The 13785-nt window shown below is 53.0% G+C and overlaps 1 protein-coding gene across 1 annotated transcript; it reads left to right on the forward strand.

Annotated features, from left to right (window-relative positions):
• Nucleotides 1-7565: 7565 nt before the first annotated feature.
• AQP5 (aquaporin 5) lies at nucleotides 7566-10619 on the forward strand (the record flags this gene model as incomplete). Its single annotated transcript, XM_082496440.1, has 4 exons — nucleotides 7566-7928; nucleotides 9347-9511; nucleotides 9756-9839; nucleotides 10434-10619. The coding sequence occupies 4 exons, from the start codon at nucleotides 7566-7568 to the stop codon at nucleotides 10617-10619; spliced, it is 798 nt and encodes a 265-aa protein (XP_082352566.1).
• Between the last annotated feature and the right edge of the window lie 3166 nt (nucleotides 10620-13785).

Below are 13785 nucleotides of genomic sequence, written 5' to 3' on the forward strand. Positions count from 1 at the left end.
ACAAGTATCTTACAAACTGCAAGTTTTGCTGCTGCCATTTACAACCACCCATGGGATGCAGATGTCCTTCTCTCGCGTGGAGGCTTTGCTGAGAAGACAGGACTGAAAGCATGTCCTTGAGTCCCTGTTGACCCCGTTGGGGAGCTCTTGCAACAGCTCTCTCCTGTGACAATGAGAAACCTCCTGATTTTCATCCCAAAGTCATCCACAGCTCATTTGTTCTTGGACCAGTGTTGTCCTTTATCTTCGATGCTTCACCTCTCCCTGGTTTTTGCTTTCATTCCTCTGTTCCTGTTCAGCTCTGATTCATAGATGAGTAACACAAAGCGTTTCAGGTGTGATCTTCTCCATCACTTGCTTCCTACAGCCCAGACCTTTTTCATGGCTGCATCACACCAAAGCCTCCTAACCATCCCACCCCTTTCTTCTGCTACGTCAGGACCTGGTTACGGCCTCCAGCTCAGTCAAAGACTTTGGGTTTGTCTTTGGGATGCAACTTTGCTCTTTCAACCACTAATTTAATCCTGTTTCTGTTACTTAGCCTAAAAGCCATACATTTCTGGCATGACATCCTAGCGCTTCTTTCTGCAGCTGATGCTGCTCCCCAGCATTGCACCATCTCAAAATGTCCTCACCACATCCAGGCTTTTTCTGCTAAGGCTGTTAATGGAAATATTCCATAAGATTGGACCCAGTTCCAAATCATAAGGGACATTACTGATCATTTTCCTCCCTCTGACTTTTTTGACATGAACTACCACCAAATGATGCTCTTCTCTTCCTCTTTATCCACTGTGCTCTGCTTCTACCAGTCTCCTCCTCCTTTTGAATTGATAATTTCCTCTGTTCCTCACTCTGCTCTTCCTCAAACATGTGCTAACAGCTATTGCTGGAGAGAAAAGGAGTAAAAAAAAGCTTTGATCTGACCCAGACAAGGTGTTATCGTGGTCTTCATTTCACCGCACCGAGTGAGGCTGAGAGCACCAGAGCTCATTTGCTGTCCCTGAGATCTGCTGTATAAAATGCCATACAGCTGAATCTTTTTTTTTTTTTTGTGCCAACATTCAAGTTAATTACATACCTCTTCCCCTTCAGATCTAAGCATTTAATTTATTATTTACCCCGACAACGTTTAAAGCTCACATAAACTGCACAGGGCCCCAAAACGAGTTTTGATGTCTAGTAATTACTGTACTCTTTCAAATAAAGTGCTTTCAATTCACTTCTATCCGCTGAATTAGTATATCTGAATCAAATAATGAGACATTTATGGTCATATAATATACACTCATATAAATTAACCTCCCAGACCCTAAATCCCACAGCCACCGGTGCAGTGCTTCGAGTCCAGCTTCGAGTGCAGCTGCCTCGTGCCAAGAACCTCTCGATGTGCAAAAGTGACATTAAAAGAACAACCCCTGTCTCCAAAAGAGGGACCCACAAAATAAAGACCCTCCCCGCTTCAGCGTCCCTTGGATGCTCCGATTTCTGACCCCAGCCGGATTCTGCCCTTGGCACGCCAACGTTAACACCAAACCATCTCACTAAACCAGATTTTTGGATGGCTCAAGCAGCTGAAGTCCTCCCGGACCGACCTAACGCAAAATCACCTTCTCTGCAGGGTTGCGTCATTGCCTTCAATGACACTTCCAAAACTTGCACCGTCAGGAAACCAAGCCCGTCATTCCAGATTTACACCGGCACAACTCGAATTAAAGGGCAGGATCAGCAACCCAGAGATCAGAGCTGCCACAGACCAACCTAAAACCTCACTAAATTGATAACACTTTGTATATTAGACCTCAGCAGGAATGCTTTGAGCCAGGATTTGAAACCAGCCAGCCATGCCTGCCCATGAGCTCATGACTTTCCACAATAAATATCTGCAATATCTATTGCACCATCCATTAAGCTTTATTGGGTTCATCATGGACCTGGGGTAAATGGTATGATCATGAAATCAAAATTAAGATCGCTGTACAATGTGTCTCAGGTCACATTACTTCTTACGTCCTGCCGTCACTTGAGACCACAAGGCTTTCCTTCACCTCCCATTGTCCCACCTCTGAGTTCTGGAGGTCCTCAGCATGAGCAGGTTTGGGGTGGTCATTCTGCAAAGCCCTACAGAATCCTTGGGGTGCTGTGAAAATTCAAGAGCTTTTGGAAACACCCAGATCCCTTTCCTTGACTTTGCTGCTTGGCTGCCATATTCAGCCCATCCCATTGCTTTAAGATACCAATTTAATGCCATAATACTGTACATCTTCAGCAGAAATATGTGATTTCACAGAAACATCATTTGGACCACTGGGTTGTCACCCAGGCCACAGTCACACGGTTCCCTAAGAGGAAAGCTCTGGTAAGCTCCTCATCCCACCGGGTCTCCAGGGGTCCAAGACTACACAGCCCAAATACTGCTGTGTCTCAAGACCTGGAGATCTGGAGAGGCTACTGGGACCAGCATCCTGTGAAGGACCAGCATGGCATGGCCTACCTAGGATGCGGGCACATCATTATTTTTATGGATCTATTTATATATGTAGAAATATTTCCCAATCATGTTTTCCTTGAGGAGAGGCGTCAGGAGGCCAAATCCATCCAGGAGAGCAAGAGGAGGAGGTATGGCCAGGTATGGTCTGGGAAAGAACCACAGACCTCAGAAGGTGGCTGGTGTTCCACAGGGGAAGCCAAACACCCAGCTCGTTCCTTTATCTTCAAGGTTTTCAGTGAGTCCCCTTTCACAAGGCTCCGCCGAAGGGTCTGGGTCCAAGACCAGAGGCTCTGCTTCAATTTTCAGCCTGATTTTCCAGGAATACAAACAACCTAAAGAAAAATCAAATGTTTCTCCAGAGGCCACCAAGTGCAAGTGTCTTTAGCTCCGGGTCTGATGCAACAAGGGATGCTGTCGCCACCAGTCTCTTTAATTCCTTATCAATATATATTATCTACATTTTTAATTGGAGAGATTTCTTGATGCATTTGCTCTGGGTCTCAGAGGCAGAATGGGGTGAAAAACTGATTTTCCTGTTCACCGAGGTAACCAGCTTTCCACGTGTTGCCACCAATATTTTGTTTTGCAAAGTCTTGGGCTCTCGGAGCCAGGTGATTATGCAAGAATTTGAGCTTTTAAGAGCTTCCAGATTCCTCTCTGTTATGTTATTTATGGTGTTTATAGGTGCTTTGGAGCCTGGTTGAGCCTTCAGTTCCCCTCTGCCTTGATGCAACTCAACCACCTCCACCCCAGGGCTGGCCCCGTCTCTCCAGCCAGCTCCCTGCCTTCCCAGCAGACGCACAGCGGGGTGGCATTGCCAAGGCGAAGAGGGGACATCGCTCTCCCGGTGGCAGCTCCCTCCCCGCATCATTGCAGCGTTTATGCCCGCATGTGCTCTTTGCACTCCTGAAAGGAGACTGCATGGGCAAAGACGACGTTTCCATGGCAAACGCCGATATCGGACACCAGTAAATGGCCACTGGCCCATAAGAATTCAAAGTATTTCTCTAGATGAGCAGAAAAGCAGCCTCTTAATGTCGCTGATGCAGGTGGCTTTGCTGGAAAGGGTTAGACCTGAAAATCAGGACACCGGGGTTTCAAACCAGGCTATCCCACTCTGTGATCTCCTACGGGTCTTTTTTTTTTTTATAACCGGCCCTTTGCTTTCCCTGCTACACATTATTATCCCCATGCGACGATTTAATGACGATTTCAATGCAAATTAATTATTAAGGGTGATGGCATTTCCCTTGCAGACCGGCTCCAAAGCGTTTGCATCCATTTGTACACCTTAGAGACCGTCAAGTAATTTCTAAACGAAGAGCAGAGCAGTGCTGTAATTAAACATGAACACTATTCAGCATTTAAATAGCATCATCGCTGTTTACAGACTCACGGGTTACAAGGTCACGGTGACCACCCAGCTCAGCGCAGAAGCCACCCAGGGCTGGAGGACAGCTTCAGGACCGGCTTCTCAAGCCAAAGCGGTGGGACAGCAGCGAGGGACATGGAGACACCCCCAAAATCAGTCTCGGGGTCGGGGGGGGTGTGTGCGCCAAAGCTGGGTCAGGCTGTAAGGGGAAGCAAAAGCCTCGTTGCTCCAGGGCAGGAGAAGGTGGAAACACCATCAGCCTCAGGCCGGCAGAGGAATCCCTCACCCTTGAAGAGAGCGCAGAGAGGTGGGTTAGGGACGAGAAATCCTTGAAAACCCCCTCCGCAACACCTGTACAGAGACATCGCCTTGCACTAGAAAGCGGCGAGGCTTTGCGCTAATCCCACCACTTTCCCTACCACCACAGCAAGGAGCAGCCCCAGGAACTGAGTACGAGGAGGGTGAAGCTTGCCACTTCTTGCTCTCCTTCTCATTCCCAGTAGGTTGTTTGGGTTTGGTTTTTTTTTTTCCTTTTTTTCCTTGCTGCAAACTCCCAAAGCTGAGCCAGCAAGAAACACCCTTTCTCTTAAAAGCAAACTAAACGAAACTTTCTCCTCTGGCCACCTAATCCCAACTAATCCCAGATTCCAGCGGAAGGAGTTGTCTGCTGTTACTATTATTATTCGTGCTTGTATTATTGTGCCAGTTTTCATCAAGATACAAAGCCAGGTGAAAGCGGGGGGAGGGTCAGAAAACAAAAGCCGGGCTGGTCTGGGTCTCAGCAGCATTTATAATCTGAATTTGGCCGCCTGCGATACCATCTGCCAGGCTTTGAGGTCCAACACAGAGCTGAACTCTTCAGAAACCTGGGCTGCCGCGGAAGTGACAAATTAATAGCAGCCCCGTGCGGGCTCAGAAAATGAAACGGGCAAACTGGGGACGACAGGGACTGACACACGTATTCAGTTAATAACACACGCCTCCGTGGGTGAGGCAGAGCCTCGGAAGGGCCCCGGGCGAGGATGAGGCACCAGCTGCCTTCCTCCCACCCGGGCATCCTTCACCCCAACCCAGCGGTGGGCTCGGGTCCCTATCCCCCTCCAGCGCATCGCCCCCAAACCGTGCGGCCCCACAGTTGAGCGGTAGACATGGGTGGGCTTTGGTTGTCTCGTTTGTGTGCCGACGGCAGCGAGGAGGAGGAAGAGGAGGATGGCTGGACCTGTCCTCCTTGCAAAAAGCCTCCTTGCCTGCTTTCCTCCAAAAGCCTAGGGGTGAAACAAGGCGTGGGTGACCCCACCACGTAGGTGTCCGTCTGTCAGCAGGCACCGTCGCAACGCCTGCTTAACATCTTGCCCAATGCAATTCCATTTGACACATCAAAGGCACTTTCAGTTGGTACGAGATCCTTGGAGGGCATGCGGCTGGGGAGAGGAACAGGAGCCGTCCCAACACCTGCCCAACACGGTCAGCCCGGCAGGAATGCCCCGGAGAGGAAAGTCTAACAAACAGCCTCAGGAAAATAGGTTTTGCATGGTGTGTTGTTAGAGAAACACCTTGTTTCTCTCCGGAAGTTTTCCCCATAATTTCTGACCCCATTTGATCATATCTCCTAGTCTGCTGGAGGATTTTGCTAGGAGGTTGTTACCCGCAGCTGGGAACCCAGAGGAGCATCTTTTGGCTCACCGCTGCTTTTCAGCTAAAGCCAGGCGTGTGGCGGAGGAGCTGCCAGGAAAACGCGGCCACCTTGGAGGGAGATCCGTGGCGGGCGCCTTACAAAAGGGTTTGGAGGATGGGAACAAGGCGCGTTTTATCTGGCTGGAGCCACAGGCAGGGCTGAAGGGAAACGGCAAGCAATTACTCCAGCTGGAGTCTGTCCAGGGTGTCTTGAAATACCAGCTTGCAAAACTTTCACCAAAACATGCCAACGGACCAGGTGTTTCTAGGATAATAGATCTGGTCTTTAACTCTGCAATCTTCCCCAGGATCAGCAGGACCAGGAGAAAACCATTATCAGGAATTAATTCTGTAACGGATCCTCAGTCCCTCGAGACTCTCCGGGTCTGTTTGCTGAGCTCAGGACTTTGGGTACGGCTGGAGGAGAAAGGCTCATTTATTTTCGGCTCTGGAAGAAGAAGTCCCCTCTTCTTGCTCTGAAGAGGAATCCCTCCCAGCTGTTGACCCCACAGGGCACGTGCAGGTCTGACTGCACCCACCAGAAGGCAGCAGTGAATGCAGCTTTTTAAATATGAAGAGGGATTGGAATGATTTTACCAATCTCCTGCATGTAGAGCTTTGCTCACCGCGTGCTGGAGTGCGACCGCTTCTGCAGAGGCAGACGAGGTAACCCCAACCCAGGCTCACCCTGTTAGGCATGGAGAGATGGCATCGCTTGAGAAAGGCAAGATGTGATCAATCAAGCGAGGAGAGGAGATCTGGCACCCAAACCCATTTTTAAAAAAAAATAAATTTAATCCTGGCACAAGGCTGCAAGGACTACGAGGGAACCAAGAATTCATTGTTCAGTGTCACTGGAGCCTTTTTCCGCCCCAAAACCTCAGTCCCTGACAGCTCCGCGTTGCCCAGTGTGGAGAGCCTCCCCCCCTCCGCTCCCTGCCAGCCAAGGGTTTGCAGCTGGACAGATTTAGGATGGAAGGCAGCACCACGGGAACATGAAAGGAGACATGCAAACATGGCCCGTGTCCATGCAAAGCCTGTGGCTTTATGCTTGGCATTCCCAAGAGCGAAATCATTGACCTCGTTGAGCAATAGCTTAAAAGGCGAAAAGAAAAGAAAAGGGCCGGAGATGACAGGGGTAGGAGACACCCTCCCCCGCCACAGGGGGCGAGCACCCTCCGACCGCCAACCCCCACGCTGGCAAAAACCACGACCGGTGCTCTGTAAAGAGCAGCAAAGCAGGAAGGCAGCAGAGAGGTCCCCAGCCGGGCTCTGCAGCGATCAGCCCTCCTTATCCGAGCCACGCCGTCCCGCTCAGCCTCCATCCAGGCGTCTCGAAGAAGCCCTGTCTTGCCTACAGCTCCTTGGCCAGGCAAAGCGTCCCCCAAACCCTGCCCTGCTCCCAGGACCATCGTAAGCCACTTGGTTCCTGGAGAGGAGCTGTCTTGGCAGCCTGGGAGCAGCTCCAGGTCCTTAACTTTGCTTTACATTTCGACATCCCATGTCGAATCAAACGCAGTGGGAGCGCTGCCCTGGCAGAGCTCCTCCAGCAACAGGACTTCTCAAACAGAAACACTCTCCAGTCTGCAAGGACAACAGAGGAAGGGAATATTAACTACACCTCTGCTAACGAAACACCCAGCACCTGGCGAGAGGCAGTAAAAGGGAAAATCAGAGGAGGGAGCACAGCATCGTTATGCAACCGCGTTATCTAACGACCACAGAGACACCCTATAGGGGCTCTTTGTTTGCAGAGGGAAGGAGAAAGAAATGCCACCAATATCTGAGTCACTGGTTCACCAAGAGGCTCCGAAGTTATTTTCAGATGGAAACTTTTCCAGTTTCACATGATAATTTGGGAGGGCTGGCTAATTCCCTGGCTCCACCCACCGCCTTGTAACACAGCTCCCTGCTGCTCTTGCATATATAGATAGGTATGGCCCTACAACTGGGTGCAGACAGAAGAGCCTGGAGACAGAGGAAACCTCAACTTTCTTCCTTCCTAGCTGCCCTCCACCCACTCCCACCATGAAGAAGGAAATATTAACCCTGGCCTTCGCTCGATCCGTCTTTGTCGAGTTCATCTCCACGCTCATCTTCGTCTTCATCGGCCTCGGCTCAGCCCTGAAGTGGCCATCCGCCCTCCCCAGCATTCTTCAGATCTCGCTGGCGTTCGGCCTGGCCATCGGTACCTTAGTGCAGGCGTTTGGCCACATCAGCGGCGCCCACATCAACCCGGCGGTGACCATCGCCTTCTTTGTCGGGAACCAGATCTCCTTCCTCCGGACACTCTTCTACGTGATCGCCCAACTGGTCGGGGCCATCGCTGGGGCTGGTATCCTCTATGGTGTGACGCCCGTCAATACCCGTGGCAACTTGGCCATCAACGCGGTAAGTCTCCCTACCTGGAGATAGTTCACCTTGCCGTGCGGGCTTTCCTTTCCTTCCGAGCGAGGAGCTGGTGCCGGCACCAAGCCGGAGAGACAAATCCATAAGGTTGGTTGGTCTCGGCACATCATCCTGCATGCGCAGGGATGGGATAGAAGCAAACACCGGCATAGCCAGCAGAGTATTGACATGACAGCTTTATTGTGCGGGGTAATGAATGGCATAGTTTTTTCCTCCTTAATAAGTGCTTCCTTTATCCTAAGGGCCCGAGTGAGTCACCCACACCATTGGGATGTTCTTGACTGCAGCCTCTCCACCTGGAGATTAGTGCTGGGATAGGAGCTGTGCCAGGACGGAGAGGGGAGGGCAGGGAGCAGAGACCAGTCAAACCAGTATGGGCAGGGGGAGCAGAAGCCCACTGTAACCAGTGCATTGGGGGAGCTGGGAAACAGAGGTGGATGGAGAGAGGCGGTGGAGAAGAGCTGAAGAAGGAGCAAGGCGCGGGAGGGTGCGGAGAGGCTGTGGGTGGCAGGGGCTGCTCTTGGAGGAGGAGGGGAGACAGTGGGGCCCTCTGAGATAAGCAGGGATGAGGAGCACATCTCAAACCCTTGGGGCAGTGCTGGGAAACCACCTGAAATGGGAGCGGTGGAGCTACCGCTCCAACCAGGGCCAGGTTCTGGAACCCCCCGGAGCAGTGCTGACACATTGCAGAGGGGTCGGTCACTAGGACGAGGTGCTGCAATGCATCTTATTCCCACAGGCTCCCCATCCAAACCCAGTCAGCTTTAGCTAAAAAAACAAGCTGCAGTGGCTCGAGTCGCTTTGCCCTTCCCATGCCCAGTGGGGTCGAGTCCATCTGACGGTCCCCAGTGGTTGGTGCAGAGGCACTGGGACAACAGCCCATCTTACCCCCCATGACTGCACCCCAACCTTCATCCCAACCCTCACCCTTAGTCCTGTGCCCCTCCGTGGTGGCTGCCGGCTGCTCCTCAGCCTCCTGGGGAGATGGTCCACAAAGCAGAGGGGAGAAGAGTCAGGATACGACAGCTTGCAAGGATCAAGGGGGAAAGAAATGCAGGAAAAGAGAGGCAAATTGGTGTGGGATTTGGTTGGAAAGCGCTGAGTGTTGTGGAGACAAGCAAGGGGAGATGTGGAGAGCTCCCGGGAAGGGTGGGGTTTGTGGCAGAGACAGATTTTTGGAGCATTAAGCAGAAAGAAAGATCATTTCTTCTCTTTGAGGGAAAGGACCTGCGAGCCCGAACAGTGGTCAGCCCAGCACTTTGTGCCCCAGGGCTGGGCAGGGGACCGAGGGTCGCACATGACTTTGCCGACTCAAATCCACCAGCAAAGCCCCTAAGAGCCCTCCCAGTGGTGCTGAGCCCCAGGGATGGTTAATTATTGTCGCTCTCGATGGTTCGCAGCTCAACAACAACACGACCCCGGGGCAAGCCCTTGTGGTAGAGATCATCCTCACCTTCCAGCTGGCTGCATGCATCTTTGCATCCACGGACAACCGGAGGAACGGCAACGTGGGCTCCCCGGCACTGTCCATCGGCCTCTCCGTCGCCGTAGGCCACTTGGTGGGGGTGAGTGTCCAGGGAGGAGGACAGGGCTCCCCAAAATACTCTTGTGCGGTTGGTCCCAGAGGGAGCTGCATTGGAAGAGCCGACACGGGACATACTGGGGCTTCTCCAAGGTGATGGGGCGATCAGCACCTCTCTGCAAGAGAGATGGCATCAGGGACCATTTCGTTCCCTGCTTCTGAAGAGTTGCTCGTATCTACTAAGCAACGTGATAGGCCTTAACCTGGTCTCCTTTCCATATTGACAGATCTACTTCACCGGCTGCTCCATGAATCCAGCCCGGTCCTTCGGGCCCGCGGTCATTGTGAGGAAGTTCAGCCCAGCACATTGGGTGAGCATCGGCAGCGCGCCGGGACGGACTGGCCGGGAGGCTACCAGGGCCAGATGCGGGCAACGAGGGGAGAGGGCAGCGATTGCCATGGGGACTACAGGGTTGGGTGTTTCAGAGTCCATCCCAGGCCTGGAAGGATAAAATGGGGCTGGAGAACGAGGGAGGTTGTCCCCGCCTCGATGCATGGGGAACAGGTTAGCCCCATGGCACAGAGCCAGCAAGGGGACAAGCATAAACCCCCCACGCGATGGCGCACACTGAGCTAGGGCATCATCTGAGGTTTATAAATCCCAGAGAGAAGCCCAGCTTAGGCTTTCCACTCGCCCAGCGCTGCCTGCAAGCTCAGACCCAGCCTTGCAGAGCAGGCTTGGTGCCTCCTTTCCAGCACACCCCATCTCGGCGCTCATGAAGAGCTCAATGTCTTCAGCAAGCAAAAGCTGAGGGCATTTCAGCCCAAGAAGTGTCCCGGAACTGGTATTTGCATCTCTCTATGTGTTAGGAGATGTGGAGTAGCGAGGGATGCTAGTGTGACGGTCAGACCCGGTGCGCCAGCCTCCAAGCCCTGCTCTCACCTTCTCCCCTGTTGCTTTCTAGGTGTTCTGGGTTGGACCCATCCTTGGGGCTTGCTTGGCCGCTCTGCTGTACTTCTACATCCTCGTCCCCTACTGCATGAACATGTCAGATAGGGTCGCCATCGTCAAGGGCACCTACGAGTCAGAGGAGGAGTGGGAAGAGCACAGAGAGGAGAGGAAGAAGTCCATGGAGCTGACCCCGCCGTAGGAACAGTTGGAAAAAACAAGCAAAAAGAGGGGAAGAAGCCCCACACATGGGCTCATGTGTGCAGCAAAGCCAGACAATGAACACATCCAGCTACAGTAGACTCTTAAGCAAAAGTCTTATAACTCAAAGACCATCTGTGACTAAGAAAGAAAGGAGTATTGCAGTGTCTGTGTATATAATCCCTCTACGTGAGCGCGAGCGCTAGAACCTCTCCTAGCTTAACTGCAGCCAGCTAAGCCCAGCGAAGGAGTCTCAGCCCAGGGCAGCCCCTCAGCGGTGGTTTTACACCCTCTCAGCCGTGTCCCTGCCCGCCTAGGTGCAAGTTTTGCGTCATTTTCAGAGGCCCGAGACCGTGCGTTGTGGCGCACGCAGGATTTCACCCCTGCGTCTGGTGGCCCAGGGGATGGAACCACCGTGTAGATACCAGCAAAGAAGAATGACCGCTTCGGGCAGGTGGGTGCAGCAAAAATCCCCCGCTTTCTCCCCGCCACAGGGCCCACGCTGCTCATAGATGCTCTTTCATGCATTAGCTGGTGCGTCCTATTTATTGGTGGCTGTAGAAAGGACATGATTTTTTTTGGATTTTGTGTTGAGATCTTTGTAATATATTATTTATTGTGAATAAAGGAAATTTAAAAAAAAAAAAAAGTGAGGGGCACAAATCTGTTTGGGTGTCAGACTTTAGGAGCAAAAAATGGGTGAAGCTGGATGCAGGGCCATCCCAAAAAGCCAGCGCAAGAGCAAGCGCTCGGTCCCCAAATCCCAGGGCAGCTGGCACCACGCATGGGTGGTTGGGGAGGCGATGCCCATTAGTCCCAAGAACGAGAAATGGGGACTAGTGGTGGAGTGGGGCGAGAGCAGGAGGTGGCCCATGACAGGGTGCCAGGATCAGGGCGGTTTGAAGCCCATCTCCAGGGGTGGCGGGAGCTGGGAGGAGCCCGCGGGCGATCCTTCACACACTTCACCGGTTTGACTCAGGCACGGCTTTCTGCTATACCAGTTCTCCCAGACAGCTCCACAGGTGCCCTCAAAAACTGACCCACAACACTCCCCCAAACCCACACCTTCGCCCTGACCTTCTGCCGTAGCCCTGCTCTTCCAGTTCTGCCACAACGCTCTGCCAAAAAGCGCCACGCTCCTGACCTAGGCACAGGGACACCGTGTGTGGCACCATCCTAGCAGCTCCTTAAATCCAGCCCCGTGCAAAACCTCTTCCATCTTCTTCCCTCTTCTCACCGCAAAGATGAGGTTTTTGCTGAGTGCGGACCCCCAAGGGGGTGGGAGATGCTCTCCTGGCAGCTCCCCGATCCCGGATGCAGCTCAATCCCCATCAGACGGGTTATGCCGCCGTTGCCCGGCGGCGCCAGGGAGGATAAGCGTCATCACCGACATTTTAGCGTTCTGAAGCAGATCTGCAGCCCAGGCTGTGGCACCGCACGGGCCCGGGTAGCAGCAGAGCCTTTTCCCTCCTTTTCCTTTGCCCCTCCGGTTGTCAACAGAAGAGGTTGGTGACAAGCGGGAGGAAAAAAGGAGGCGGAAAACCCCTTGCAACCCTGCAGCCTGCCTTAACCCTCCCACCTCACCCCTCCTCGGGGATGGGCTGAGAGCGACGATCCTCCCGTGCCTCAGTTTCCCCTTCCATAAGGGAGAAGACTATTAAGCCCCTTTCTCCTGGGGAAAGGGCAGCACGCTCACGTGGCGCAGGAGATGCTCTGCAGCCGCCAGTCCCAGGGAAACATTAAAGCACCTCCAGATCCCACAGAGCCCCCTCGGAGCGACCCGCAGCAAAGCACAGGGCTGGGGCAGGTCAGCATCCCCCAAAGCTTCGTCCCCCGGTCTCCCTCCACCGCACCCGTAGACCCTGCAGATGCACCCAAAGGTGCGTTCAGACTCCCCCCAGAGCAGGGAACCCTGAGCATCCTCCTTGCTTTGCTGCTCTAAATCCCATCCACCCTCTCTGGATCACCAGAGAAGAGGTCCAGGAGTCCCGGGGTGTCCCACACCCCATCCCATAGTGGGAATTGGGGACCACCACAGCACCCCCATGGGGGGGGGCCCATCCCACACCGGTACGATCAACAGCCAGGAGGAGAAACCCAGCCTGGGTGTGAGCCCTCCCTGGGGATGAATCAGAGGATCCTGCGGCAGCAGCTGTGCGGCAGCACAAAGAACATCCAGGACCTGCCTCAAAAACAGGGGCAGGATGGTCCCAGGCAGGGCTGGGGTCAGTGGGAAGGAGGGGACATTGGCATTTCATCCCCTTCCCCCATGCACAGGCAGGGGCAGACCCCAAACCACAGGGTAAAGGCGGGTCGGAGCCCACCAGCGAGGCCAGCAGCATCCCTACCCAGTGCAGAGGTCTGGTGCTCAGCACGAGCCCCAGCACCCCTTCCCCAGCCAGCTTCTCGCCCGTCCGTGTTGCGTTTAATCCAGGCAGAGAGTTTGTGTTTAATCCAGGCAGAGAAACGGCATTTAATCCCGACCAAACCCTGGCATCCAGCAAGCGCCGTGACCTTGTCTTTGCCGGGACGGAGCCCAGGTCCGGGCTGGGAAACCCTGAGGTCCTCCTGCCTGTTCTCACCTGCCCAGAAACAGCAGCGCTTTCAAACAAACAGAAAATTATTTTTTAAACATTCAAGCTTCTCCAACCCTGTTTTTAATGAGGTCGTTACCGCTGACCAACCAACCTTTCAATGCTCCCTCAGCAGAAATAGCCATTTCACAGGAAAAGAAACACCTTTATTTCAGCAGCCACGGCAAGGGCTGATCTAATCCCTGCGCATTCCAACCAGATTTACCTGTAGCGCACAATAACGCAGTCACAGCTGCGCCACGCTCGTTTTCCCAGCTTCTCCCTCAAAACGGGGGTTTCCGTGTCAGAGCAGTGTCTCAGCACAGCCCCATCCCACACCTCCCTACGGCCGTGCACATCCAGCCCGGCTTTGGTTTAGAAAAGTGAACTATATTGGAGCTTTGTATTATCTGCTATTTTTTTTTTTTCCTATTTTATCACCTATATCACCAGGTAAAACTATTACAGCAAAGCACCTCAGCATACAATTCTTGGACATATTTGCTGTAATTAAGAAGGAGGGCGGGGGGAATGGATGCGGTTATTTCCTAAACATGCCTATGAGCAATTTCTTTGCACTAAGAGGATTTCACA

Source organism: Vanellus vanellus (assembly GCF_965231255.1).
Source record: "Vanellus vanellus genome assembly, chromosome: 28".
In the NCBI taxonomy this organism is placed as follows: domain Eukaryota; kingdom Metazoa; phylum Chordata; class Aves; order Charadriiformes; family Charadriidae; genus Vanellus; species Vanellus vanellus.